General features: G+C 38.8%; 1 protein-coding gene and 1 pseudogene across 8 annotated transcripts in view; both read left to right on the top strand.

Moving 5' to 3' along the window:
* Positions 1-10,371, top strand: part of LRBA (LPS responsive beige-like anchor protein) — a 657,226-nt gene extending 646,855 nt beyond the window's left edge. For all 8 annotated transcript variants that reach the window (XM_074993191.1, XM_074993193.1, XM_074993194.1 and 5 more), the window contains exons 56-57: positions 5,112-5,263; positions 8,821-10,371. In XM_074993191.1, coding sequence (XP_074849292.1) covers positions 5,112-5,263; positions 8,821-8,911 — 243 coding nt within the window. In that variant the 3' untranslated portion in view covers positions 8,912-10,371. The remainder of the gene's footprint in view (positions 1-5,111; positions 5,264-8,820) is intronic.
* LOC142012618 (procathepsin L pseudogene) lies at positions 313-843 on the top strand (annotated as a pseudogene).
* Positions 10,372-14,511: the final 4,140 nt, after the last annotated feature.

A 14,511-nucleotide genomic window follows, 5' to 3' on the forward strand; every position in this document is an offset into this window, starting at 1 on the left:
AGAACTTGAAAATGATTGAACTGCATAATCTGGACCACAGAATGGGAAAACATAGCTACAGAATGGGAATGAATGAATTTGGTGACATGACTAGTGAAGAGTTTAAGCAGCTGATGAATGGGTTCCAATATAAAAAGTCAGAAAGGAAGTGCAAAGGATCACAGTTCCTTGAGCCCAGCTTCCTGGAGGCACCAAAATCTGTGGACTGGAGGGAAAAGGGTTATGTAACTCCAGCTAAAGACCAGGTCAGTGTGTCTTGCTGGGCGTTTAGCACAACTAGTGCTCTTGAAGGGCAGCACTTCAGAAAAACAGGCAAGCGTGTCTCACTGAGTGAACAAAATCTTGTAGACTGCTCTCGTCCTGAAGGAAATCAAGGCTGCAATGGTGGTCTTATGGATCAAGCTTTCCAGTATGTACAGGATAATGGAGGAATTGATTCAGAGGAATCTTACCCATACATTGCAAAGGATGATGAAGACTGCAACTATAAGTCTGAGTACAGTGCTGCCAATGATACTGGCTTTGTGGACATCCCAAAAGGACATTGAAAAGCACTCATGAAAGCAGTAGCATCTGTGGGGCCAGTCTCTGTGGCTATTGATGCAGGACATTCATCATTCCAGTTTTATGAATCTGGAATCTATTATGAACCAGACTATAGCAGTGAGGACCTGGATCATGGTTGTAGGCTATGGCTTTGAGGGAGCAGACGAAGATGGAAAAAAGTACTGGATTGTTAACAACTGGGGTGAGAAGTGGGGTGACAAAGGATATATCTACATGGCTAAAGACAGGAAGAACCACTGTGGAATAACTACAGCAGCTGGCTATCCACTTGTATAATTTACTGAGGGACAAAAGTATTTCACTGCCAGAGGGGTTTTGAACTGATTATTAACATGGGTTTGTCACATGCGGTAGGAGTTGTATCTTCCAAGATCCAACTTGTGAGTTTTAAGTGTCGATGACAAGCCACTTGTTTAAATTAATGTAAATGTTAGTATGCAAACAAGCTTGTAACATTGCTGGCTTACAGACTCTTTAATTGATTGGATTCTTTTTTGAATATTCCACTCTGGCCTCTTCCATCTCCTCTGCTGTCAGATGTGGATGAATTAGGCAACAGGAAGACTGTTTCAGTTCAGCACTTGGAAGCCCATGGCTGTAGGGTCATGGAAGGATGAAGAATCTTCTTTCTTTTTGTTTGTGGTTATGGGGTCTGTGGTTCTGTGTATACCTGTCCTAGCTGCCTTTTTTTTTCTCCGCAGTGCCTGGCACCAGCTGCTGGCCCCCTACGCCATATGGCAGCTAGGTTGGCGGGGGTGCAGGTGGTCATGCTTGTCTGATAGGATGAGAAAGTTCTTTTCAGCTGTTTACATTTGTCTCACCCCCCACCCTTCCCTCCCCCACAGGCACCACACATTCTAGAACTTTCCCTTGCACGCATCACGTGGCAGTTAGTCTCTGGGTGGGGGTCGTGCTTGGATGAGAAACTTCTTTTCAGCTGCTTACATGTTGTCTTGACCCCCACATCCCCTCCCTCCCCTCCCCCCAGAAATGACACAGTTTGTAACTTTCCCGTGCCCAGCTGTATCATTTGGATTGACCCCAAACCAATTAACAGGATGTGCAGTGCAAGATGCCTGGCAGCTTTTGTGCACTGAAGGGCACGATTTTCAGGTGCTGGCTGTAGTCTCGTGTCTTTTAGCCACCCCGGGTCATGTCTCCCTCGATGATCACAATATTCGGGGATGGCTGTCGTAGGGAATTTTTTTAGCCACCTGGGGGATATCAGTGGTCACAATAGTTGGGTGTCGGCTGTAGCCAGGGGTCTTTTAGCCACCCTGAGCTGGAACTGTTTCAATGAAGGCAATGTGGTAGCTGTTCCGTTACCACAGTTCTCAAAGTAAGGCTTGGAGCAAGGAATATTCTTGCTCAGAGGGTCTTTTTTGGCAGGTCCAAACCTGGCTGTAGCCAGGGGTCTTTTAGCTGCCCTGAGCCATAACTGTTTGAATGATTCATTGCCGTTTCAGTGTAGCATCCTTGTCTACTTAAACATTTTCTTCTTCGAACGGTCTTCTTTTCCAGGAGTCCTAAATCCAGATTCAGGACAAAACCTAGATCAAAGCCTAGGCACAATGTTAACAGGGGCAGGTGGTGGGTCTCCCTGGGCAATCATGATTTTCAGGGTTGGCTGTAGCTGGGGTTCTTTTAACCACCCCGAGCCATAACTGTTTCAGGGATTCATTGCAGTTTCAGTGTAGCACCCATGTTTCCTTAAACATGTTCTTCTTTTAAGGGTCGTCTTTGCCAGGAAGCATAAATCTAGATCCAAGGTCCAGTGCTTTTGCATCCCATTTCCAAAAACTTGTCGGTTGGGACAGGTTTACTGCACTTCCCCTCCCCTCAATTATAAAAAGCACATCTCTTATAAAAGCAAGCCAGACCCCCATCTGTAAAAGTGATATTTGTTTAACATGGCAGGGGAAAGGGGGGCATGAAATGTGGGAAGATGATGTCAGATACCCACATCTACTTGTGGGGCATTTTTTTCCTATGCTGCACCAGTGAAAATAGCCAGAATGCTATGGGGCTCAGGGAACTGTGGGATAGGTTCCCACAATACACTGCTGCAGCACTCGATTTAAGCTCCTTGTGTGTGGCAGCAATAAGTCAATTATGTGGGGAACTTGTGGGAAGGCGAGGATGCACAAAGTCAAATCAATAAAACCCAGCATTAACAAATTGATTTTAATAAATTTGATTTTAGCTCATAGTGTAGACGCAGCATGAGAGGTTAAAGGGTTTGCCTAAACTTGAGACTTTTCAATAAGCACAAATCAGAAATGAAGCTTTTAAAATGTCTCTTGAATTGAATGCTAAGGGGATTTTTGTTTGTGCCTCTGAATCTTGTGTTGTGAGAAAGATTAGATGGCTGAGCTGTTGAAGCTTTTGCTTATTAGAAGCCTGGATAACTTTCACTGGTTGAAAAACTAAACAGTAAAATTGATTCATGCCTTCCCTGTAACAGTTGGAGTACTTGAGAGTAAATGCATGCTTTAGTTTGTTAGCTCTGGTGGGGCATGGAATTAAACTAAAATTTTGACAGGGTGACCTTTGTCATATGTATGCAGTTGAGATAGACAGATATCAATTACTTGTCTTCTGAAAAGGAGGTGACTAAGGAAAATGGTATAGATATTGGCAAAACCTCAAAGACTATTCTTTATTTAATCAAGAGATCACTGAAATTTGCAGGTAGTGGAAGAGTTAAAGATTAATGGCTTTAATTTACCTTGTAATATAGCATTTCTCCAGTAAAAAGCCTCAAGTATAAAACACAAGTGAACCATGACCATAAGGTTAATGGATTTTCATCAGCTGAATTTTATAAGTGTAGCAAATAATTATTTGTCATGCCTTCATTGCAATTTCAAAATACCCTCAGGAGCTTGCCATGAAAAAAATGGATATTGATTTTACTTCTAAGGAATAATCTTTTTAATAATTTTATTTGGTTTGTTAAATCTCATGATGAGCCATCTTGGTATATGCAATTTTCTCTTCTACAGAATTTATTATCTTACCTCATTCTTTCTTCCATCCCTCACTTATTGCCTTGTTGCACTTTGGTTATATTGTTTGTAATTTAGATTCTAAGCTCCTGGGGGCAGTGAGCGCGTTGTCTTTCTGGTTTGGGAGGTGTGTCACACACCTTTGTGTTCTGAGGGAAATAAGAAATGACAAAACGAATAACAGATAGTTGGAACATTTGTATCATTTAGGACAAGTTTTGATTCAGAATGTTTGACAATAAACTGAGTATTAACTGTCACATATTTATATATAACTTAGAAATTATTTGCTGTGGCCACTACCTTCTTTAAGAGGCGGGTACATTAGTCACAATTGTAGTTCAGAATACAGTTGCCTGGAATAGATTGATCACTAATTCCTTCATGGCTTATAAATATTAAATGTTACTGATTTATCTTTTTAAATAAAAGTATTGGTCGTGAAATTATTTTGTCAAATAAAATGTTAAAAAGGTTTATTCCCATAACAACAAAAAGTCATTATAATAAACACTCAAAACAGAGGTTGTGAAAAGTTAGTTGCTTCAGAATAACCTTAACTCAGCCCTGTTGCACTGCTTATACTTTTTAGAGAGTATTTTTAGCATCATCATGATGATAGTAAGGCACAAAAAGGGTAAATATTGCGTACGTGGAATGTGATTGACTATTACTAGGAAGACTAATCCCTTCAATAGTGCATTAATGGTGTATTTAGTATTTTAATATTCTGGTTTTGTTAGTACAGTCTGCATATGTAAAAGTTTTAGAAATCACAGGTGACTCTCAAACATAGGATAGTGCATAATGCTTATGATTGCCAAAAGATCTTAAAGGCATGATAGCATAAAGCTTTCTGTGTAATAATTTTTGAAAACTCTTTGTGTGTTAAAATGTCACTCATATTTTTTGATATGATGAAAACTGTGCATGAAATGTTCAAGTGCAAAATAAATGGTTTCTGTTTTCAAAACTTATAAAGAATTTTCTAAGATATCAGTTATAATGAAATTGTAAAACTAAACACAAGTGAAAGGCATATTATTCATAGTTGTTAGAGAAACTAGGTGGGTGAGATAATATTTTTTATTGAATACTTTTCTGTTGGTGAAATAGGTAAAGCTATATGAAAGCTTGTACAGAAGTTAGCCTCACCCACACTGAGTTTCTAATATTATGCATGAACATTTAAAAATAGTTAAGACTTCATTATTATAAGTAGAGCTTCACTGTAGTAAAGGCTAGGTAATATTTTTAATTATAGAACTGGGACTGTAACCCACTAGGTGAAATAAACTGAAGTTTCTTGACCATCCTTTCTACTGTATTTCTTGTGAAGAAACCTGTGTATTCTGTAGATTGCAATGATTACCCTATGTTTAAGTTGTAATTGTTTTCTTTGCTTTCCAAAAGTGGTATCTACTGATTTGGAAGATATTCAGAGATATGAAGGTCCAGGGATCTCCAGGAGGTATGGTGGGGAGTAAAAACAATTCAGTTGGTTTTAACAGAAATATTGGTGTAATTTCCCTAAAGGCAATCCAGCTGAGCCGTGATGGACAGTACCTGCTTACAGGTGGAGACAATGGGGTCATCATGGTATGGCAAGTGTGTGATCTCAAGCAGCTTTTTGCTTACCCAGGCTGTGATGCTGGAATCCGTTCCATGGCCCTGTCACATGACCAAAGGTGAGATTAAAGTTGGGAAAGGGTCAGAAGTACTTTATAGAATGTATCATTTTAAAGAAACAACAAAAAGAACATCAAGATATAAATGATTTTTTCCCTTTCAGTCTAGTTTCTAACTTCACTTTTTATAGTTGCATCTGGCCTGTCTGTAGTTCACAGACTACAGTCTAGATTCTTGTTTACCCCATGGAAAATTTACAAACCCATCTGAATCACTAGACCTTGTTGAAAGTCATTTAGGATCCAACAAGACAATTTTAAAATGGCACTGCCCCCTGAGGATTCCTAAAACATAGCTTGACCAAGGTACATTGTTACAAGCTAGGAAAGAACTTCACATAGGCTGTGTCTACACTGGCTCCCTACTTCAAAGGAGGATGGTAAGTAGCATGTTGGGAGCTCATTAATGAAGTGCTGTGGTGCATATGCAGGACTTCATTAAGCAAATTCCACCCCCCCGCGGCAACTCCAAAGTACTAAACGTCGAAGGGCCAGCTCGCGTGCAGCCGCGGCTCAGCAGCCAGTACGTCAAATTGCCTGGGCAGCTTCGAAGTCCCTTAGGGACTTGGAAGTACCCTGGGCATGATAAAGTACTGGCAGGTGAGCCGTGCCTACGAGTACCGGCGGAGTTGCTGTGGGGAGGAATTTGCTTAATGAAGTGCTGTGTATGCATTGCAGCACTTCATTAATAAACTCCCAACACCCTACTTACCATTCTCCCTTTGAAGTGGGGTGCTAGTGTAGACAAGCCCATAGTGTAGTTAGTTTCACTGTAGGCAAGGGTAGGTTGATGGAAGCATTCTTCCATAGATCTAGCTACTCTATTCAAGGGACTGGATTTAATGCAGCAACAGAAAAATCCCTTCCCTCACTGTACCAAATCTCTATGGTACAGCAGTGTAGTTATAACATTTGTAATGTAGACATACCCTCAGGCTCCTAAGTCACTTGGCACCTTTTAATATAATTATATTAAATTATTATCAATAACTTTTGATGCTCTGTCATACTAATAACTAGCACAGTAGAGTTAGATCTTGAGGTGCTTTAACCCTCTAGGCACTATAATAATAATAATAATAATTATTATTATTATTATTATTATTATTGTTATTGTTATTGTTATTGTTATTATTAACAGTAAGGGACAAAATTCTCTGCAGTTGCAAATGCCTTAGCTCCATTGTTGTCAATAGAGTTTTACACATTTTTTCTATAGTGAATAATTTAAAAATTGCAGGAGCCCCTTGAACACTCATCCAAATTAGGACAAAAAATTTCTGGCAGATCTGGGAAGTTGGGGTTAAGAAAAATCTGATTGTTAAACTGAGTGTTCATGAAATGATATAAGACTAGCATTGTTATTTTTGTCTCAATTCTACCTTTGAGACTCAGAGTTTACCTTGTCTTGGCTTTCTGATTTACTTATTGGATCACTTTGATATTTGATGATACAGTATAATGTAAAAGTAGTGATATTAGAGCTGGCCAAAGATTTTGACAACAGCTTTTCATCAAAAATGCGGTTTAATCATAATCAAAATGTTTAACTGGGAATATGTTGATTTTGATGAATGTTATAGATAGGAAAAGGTTGAAATGTGTCATTTCTATAATGTCTGACTCATTTTGTTTTATATTTCTATACACCTTTATAGTATCTTTAATGTAACATAACCATCTAAATGAAATTAATTGAAACACCACAGACAGAAGGCTTTGATTGATTGTCTCAAAATTAAATTTATCTGAAATTTCTATTTTACAGGAGACTTTGAAATTTTGACTTTTCAAAAGAAATCAGAACAAAATTTTCCACCAAAAATGTGTCTGGTTTCCAACCAGATCTACCAGTTATGTCACAAGATATGAGACAATAGACATGACTGACATAGAAACTCTTGCTATGTTATATGCGAAGGTGTTATGTCAGCATCCATGATTGTTCTAAAATGGCCCCAAGTTGGATTAAACCTGTTCAAATGGACCTAAAACACCTCCAGCCATCAGTTCATTGTAAAGATGTAGGTATACAGAATAACTCTGGTGGATGGCATGAATAACACTCCTGCCAGGGCTGATGAGAGATTTTGCTGGGCCAGCCAACCCCAGCCAGCCCGTCAGTGCTACACACCAGAAGTGCTGGTGGCACATTAAAGGGTCTCAGGCTCTGGCCACTGCTGCTGCTGAGGTAGCAGAGTCTGGGAGCCCCAGCATCTTTTAAATTGCCAGGCCCCAGGGCAGCTGCTCCCTTTCCCCCCATCTCAGTGGCCCTGACTCCTATTTAGTGCTAAATATCAAGTGGCAGCACTCTGACTGTTTACATGCACATGAAAAGAAGTGGCACACATCTATGAACAATAGAGATGTTGTAGCTCTGTACCCACATCTGATTCTTTGATGAAGATCTTGTGCTAAACTCTTTTTGCTCTGGGGAATAATGAATTGAAATCTGCACACCTGTTTTTTTTCCCCTCCTGCAGCTCCTCCATTTCACTATTTCATTAGCACTCTCACCAGAAGTGTTAAAGGCACGATGAAAACAAGATCTGAACTGGTCTGTTTGTGGTGACAAGGTTGATTGTTTTTGTCATCTAGATCTTGAGCGGCTAGGTCTTTGGTGCCTAGATATGCAAGGACAATTTCTCTGAGGTTGATCGTCTCTGATCCATAGTTCCATATATTTGACAAGTAGCTAAACAACTTGCCCTACATTTGCAAATGTGTCCACTTATGTGAATGCCTCATTTCTTGTGGTCCCAAAATGAGAGCCCCAGGACCTGTTTTTCACTGAAACAAAGTGCCTGCAGCTCCAGTGGTCTCCTGCTGGATTTGTGGGTGTTACGCACCTCTGAAAATGAGATCATAAGTGTTAGAAGTTGAACACCCATAAATTAATTAATTTGGCCTTAATTATTCTTTTTGCCCATATTACTTCAATCTGGAGAGGAAGGTAACTAATTCTATTAGTCATGCTTTCCCTGAACTCTTATTCAATTCAGATAAAATACAGTATAGGAAAATCATACAGAAAATACTTTAAATATGCAGCACAATTGCAGTGGAAATGTTAAGACATAATCCAAAGCAAACTGAAGTCAATAGAAGTCATTTCATTCCCTCAGTAGGAATTTGACTCAGGTTTTCAATGTTGGAGTTGGTGGCATTCTTTGGCAATATCTACACTATGACATGGGGTCGTTAGTTCTAGCTCATATAGATCAACATGAGCACCCATGGAGCTAGTGGACTAAAAATAGTGTGGCTTGGGCTGTAGTGAAAAGTGGAATGGGCCAGCACCCTAAATACAAAACCATGTGTTGGTACTCAGGGCAGATAGCACATGTCTCTGTTCACTGCTGCCCACACTAGCATAGGTACACCACTTAGTTTGATCAAAACTTGCAGAAGCATTTCTACATTTAGATATAGCTTGTGACATTTGATTTACAGCAGTGGTGCTAGATGTGGTGGAAGAAGTCTGCCCAAGAAAGATAAGTCAGCTGTATTTGAATATAAAGTAACTAACCTTAAATTGAATTTTATGCTTTCCATAGGTGTATAATGACTGGCATGGCTTCTGGGAGCATAGTGCTCTTCTACAATGACTTCAACCGATGGCATCACGAATATCAAACCAGATACTGAAGTTTAAACAGACCAGAACTTGCACTGACCAGGGCAGCTGCTGTCAGACTGAAACTGAAGATAGCCAGCTTCTATTCAGTATCCTGCTGCAGCGTTCTGTATAAATAGCTATATTACATCTGAATGTAACTTAAATTTGCTCAAAGGAGCAAACTATTTTTTAAAGTTAATTGCTATTTTTGTAGACCTTGCATGATTTTTTTGGGGGCAAAGGGCAATGAAGCAGAAAAATGGCTGCTGGGTTCTGTAGTTAAAAATCTATATTTTTAGTCATAATGAGAAGTCTATTTTGATTCATGTACGGAAAGAAACTTAAAAATAAAGACAGTTAAAACTCTTATTCTAGCTATATTATGAAGAAATACATTTACCATCTAAAGCTTTATCTATAATCTTGAGGAACATATGATTTTAACAAATTGGAAGTGAGTTATAATACTGGCAATTTTAATTTGTGCTACACTTTGTCTGGACATACTTTTTCAAATGATTATACTACTTCAGCACTGAAGTTTCTGGGGATCAATAATATTTAAATTATGGTAAATGTAATTTTAAACATTATATGTAATTGTTTTCATCAATATTACTATTCAAGCATGTTTCTAGACCTAGACAATTAGTTCTTTTTTAGTCATGTGGTTTTGTTGTGCGGTTAAAAGGGAGAAATCAGAAACAGAGTCTGTGTTACATCAAATGTGAATCCTCCTAGTTTTTACCTAATAGATCCGTCAGAGCACACCAAAATGTGCATTGTTCCTCAAAAATCAAAACTTAAACTTGGGGAGTTTGGACATGCCTTCAAACTAGCAAATTACCAGTGCTTTTTTTCCTAATTAGATGCAAGTACCAAAGCACACTTATGCTGTTTGACTATGAAAGCACCAAGGGGCAGGCATTCAAATGTTCATAGCCTCAACATCTTTGCAGAAGCTCTAAACTTGAAACTTCTTTTCCGGTGTTTCAGTTTTCTTTTCCCTTGAGGACTAAGTACCACAATTATGTTACATACGCCATATCTTGTGCTCTGTATGGCAATGAAACCTTTACAGTTTTGCTGTCACCAAATCTAATCCAGTCTTGTCCAATCACATTACTAAATCATCTCCTCCTCTTGGGAAATGAAAAATAATTTATATTACGGAACAATAAGTTATTTTGGTGTTGCCTAATTCTACTTTTCTACAAGATTGCTGTGCAGAATTCTGTGAAAATATTTGTGAAAAGAACTGTATTGTTTTGTAAGTCTGTATTGCATAAATAATTCTTTGTATGTGGTGATCAATACAAGTTAAAGCTTACATTCCATATCTGTATCAGTTTTTCTAACTGCCTACTGGGGCAGTTCCAATTTTCTAAGCATTCAACTATTGTCTCTTTAATCAAAGGTTTGGAATGAGAGAAAACTCAGTCTGAGTGACGAAATTAAATAAAATAGCATTTGTAATTGAGACCTTCAATGCCGTGCATTGGGATCTTGTGTTTTAAATATGTACATGCAAAAGAGAAAATAGCCACTATTACACAATGCGTTTCCATAAACAAAGCAAACACAAGCATTTACGATAATAATAGCCTGATTTTTCCTTGTGTTATACCACTTTTATGCTAATATGTCTACATTGCTGGCAGTGGTATTGCACACTAAGGTGTAACAGCATGGAGAAACCAGTTAATGAAATGCGGTAGCAATTTTCTCTCCCCATTGAAGTGCTAAAGTCACCCACTAATAATGTGGTCTGAATTGAGAATGAGGCTGTCTAAAAATAAATGTGGTATTTGCAAAATTCATACCCCTTTATGAAATGGATTTTAAGTAGACATAGACATAGGTATATGTTTGTATAGGGCTGCACTGAACATATAAATGCTGCATAATGAGGTGCTTACTAATGTCTGCAATGAGGGTAAGATGAATCTCCACCACCTATGGTATTATCCCGGTGCAGAATACAGTCTTTAAAATCTTCTACTTCAGTTTTCTAAGGTATATTAGAAGTGTTGAAAAACTCACTTTTTATGGGCGCTTGAAATGGTAAGAGATTTCAGCCTTTATTTTATAATGGTTGGTGCATTTTTTTAAATGGTTTCAGTGTAGTCAATAGGCATTGGTGCAGTAAGAACCATTACATTGGGGTGCAAGCTGGGGTTTTGTCCTGACCCCTAAGCCATCTCAGACAGCATTGTCAGACCTGTAGCTGCGGGGCCTGGTTGGTCAGGAGAGTCCTTCCCCAAGCTGAAAAATCCATATGATATTTACTGTTCACGTTCCAGTGCCATTTGGGGCTGAGTCCAAATAGCTGCATGTAGCCTGGATGGTCTGTGGTGGTGGTGGTAACATGAACCTTCTGAAGAAACAGGATGGTCTTCCTTTATCACAGCTCTGCTTTGTGCATAGTTCCGGTTTGCCACAGCACACCTATGTAAGAAGTAATCTCCACCCACTGTTCTCCTAACTGCATCCATGGACACTTTGATTCTCGGTCTGCAGGATTGTAGCCATATTACATCAGTTCAAGATATATTCCCTGTTTTCTCTCTTGGGCTTGAACTTCTTTTCACCCATCTGGCAGAGGCACCCAAAGGTGAGCGGGGTACAGCATGTTTAAATATCAGGCTCTATATTGTGCAGCGGAACTAAATGATTTCATGGGTGTGGGGAGCAGCAAGGGGTGGACTCTGGGGAAAAAGGCTAGAAGGCAGAGTTTTATGCTTGGTTGAACTAAACCTGCCTACCACAGGATCTTGTACACTCTTTTTTTAACCTCCATTATGATACATTTGTTGCAAACAAAGAGTTAAATGTCCAAATGCTGTTTATCCATGAGAGTAATCAGTGCAAAATCTGTCCTAGCCCTCTTGTTTAGACACAATTTAGTGAACAGGTGCCAGAGATTAGAATAAATTGCAATTGAACATTCTGAGCTGTTTTTTGTCTTGTGTTTTTAGAGCCCCACTGAGGGAGAAGGAAGCTCCTGCAAAGTGGAAAGTGAGCCACTTTTTAAACTCAGAAAGATCAAGCATGGTTCACAGGCTCTCTAATTCTGGTAAATTCATATTGACGTATTTCTCATAGAAATGGATGTGATCTCTGATTTATCCCAACCAATACCTTATATGAACTAGTGATGAAAGTAAAGCCAGGAACACTGAGACTAGGTTTGAGGTGTTCGCCTTATTTTAGAATACTCTTCTTCAGTGGCTTCATAACAGTTATGTTATTTATAAGCCCTCGGACTGCATATTATAGTACGTGAGTAGCTATTAACGTTTTATGTGGAACGTTGTTTTCTGTACACAGGAAGCTTGAGCGCTGCACCGGTCTACTCTAGTCAAAGGGAAATGAATGTAATGTTAATCCTTGATGACTATATTTGGTTCTCTATGCCTTAAATATTGAGTCTGTTCTGGTATGGCTGTGGTCTGAAGAAGTGGATCTGTTCCACAAAAGCTCATCACCTAATAAATTATTTTGTTAATCTTTAAAGTGCTACTTTACTGCTTTTTTTGGTTTTCGTGGTATATAGACTAGCACGGCTTTCTCTCTGTTATTGATCTGAGAGAGGTTTTCTTGAGCAGTCAGCAACTATTAAATTGTGTAACTAAAAAAAACCTTTGTCCTAAAATTGTGCATTTATCTAGTCTATGGAAAATGTTTATTTTACAGTTTCCCTATCCTCCATTCCCACCACTCCTCCAGTTTGTTTGCTTCACCAGCCTATAGTGCTTTGTCTTAATCTGAGACTGCAGTCTCTTTGGGGGAGGGACTTTTATTAACTCTGTTATAGCACCCATTACGATAGATCCCTGACCCACTTGGGGCCCACCAGTGCTATTGTAATAAAATAATAATTGTTAAGAGCCAATGATTTTATGTTCCGCTAAATGCAGCTGTGGTTTACTGTGAAAGGGAATGTGTTGTGTGTTAGCAGCATGAAAATCCTTATTAGAGCTTTCTGTCAATACAAAATTAGCATGAATGTTGAGATCAGCATTCTGATGCTAGGGGTGTTCAGGGTGGTGTTTTATTTGGAAACATTCTGAAGATTTCTTCTCCCTGTGAAGGATTCCCAACACAGCTCACACTGAGGGCTTCCAGCAAACAGACAAAGAGGGGCTGCTCCATTGCCTCTACATCTGTGCACAAAGCAGGCTGCGTTTCCAAGCACCAGCTGGTGCCAACAGATGGGCAACCAATTTTTCTTTCTTTTAGCAGCAAAAGGAAGTTGATTTATTCCAAAACCAGGTATGCAGAAAGGAATGTAGTTGTTTGTGATTTTGGTTGAGACATCCCTCCTATTAACTCCCACATTTGGACATTTAACAATAAGATAGAAATATCCAAATTGAGCACTGGACTTTGCTCTCATAGATGATGATGTTGCTGCCTTGAGTACTTCTGTTACAGACATATCTGCTTTGCTTTGTTTTACTTTTCTTTTTAAAATTAGATAAAAATAATTTAACGCTATGGAAATTGGCTGGATTTTAGGTGAATGAAATCACCTCTGCAAAGGGGTATATTTAAGATTCCTGAGTGTGCTGTTTCTGTAGGTCAGAGAAGACTTCCTTATGCAGGTTAGAATTCTTGTAAGTCCTAAACTGAATCCCCTCACAGTTGCTGTATAGTAATGGTATTAGAATAGAATGCAAATGAATTTATTCTTGAGTAGACTTAATTTAGTTGAAGGTCCAAATCATTGTTTGTTTATATGTCATAATCTAAGGCTGATCAATAAAAGCTGGGGATGAAAATCCATAGGATATTGGGTTTGCTTTTTGTTTGTTGATTGAACTTTTAGTACATTTTGCCTAAGGCTTTGTGATTTAAGTACAGCTAGACCCATGGAAAAAGCAAGGGGCAGAATATGTGAAACTGAAAAGCTGATCCAAAAAGAACAAATTTTCTCTTATAAGCAGTTTATTTTTAGGTGTGTTATTGGTATATGTATTTTTGTATTTTGGAGCGAGAGATTTTAGTGATATTAAAAAAGCTTATGGAGAAAACTTATGAATGAAATCTTTTTGGAAAAGGCATTTGTCCGGTCTTTGTACTTAACTGTCTCCACAGGAAGTGATGCCCATAGAATACAAAGAATCTTTTACATCTTAGAAAATTTGTAGTATCTGAATGTGCAAGTTTAATTGCTGATAGCATCCCAGGTAGCCCAGCAGATTAAAAATCTTCCAACTTGATTTTGCCTAGCATTAGACAGAGATATAAGAAAGGCTTTTGGGATGTGGCTGTTTCCTGTTGTTTTCTGTTTGCTCAATGAAACAAGTTTTGTCTTAGATTATTTACCATTTTCCCCTGGGTTTTCTCAGCATTCCCTCCTCTCCCATTTTGACTGGGTATGCTCTTTGTCATTAGCATAGTTCTGCAAGGCCTCTGCCAGCAAAATAGTTAACAAATTACTCACATGTTTTAAGTTGAGCACGTGCTTAAGTGCTTTGCTGTGTCATGGCAGAGGGCTCAGTAGCTTGCAGGATTGAGCCCCATAAAGGTAACGTTCACTTTGAGGCCAACTTTTGCAGGTTGAATTTGGCTCCCATGCCCCACCTAATGCAAAATATACTTTTTAGGGCTGTTATGCAAAAGG

The sequence above is a fragment of the Carettochelys insculpta genome, chromosome 4, assembly GCF_033958435.1.
Source record: "Carettochelys insculpta isolate YL-2023 chromosome 4, ASM3395843v1, whole genome shotgun sequence".
In the NCBI taxonomy this organism is placed as follows: Eukaryota; Metazoa; Chordata; order Testudines; family Carettochelyidae; genus Carettochelys; species Carettochelys insculpta.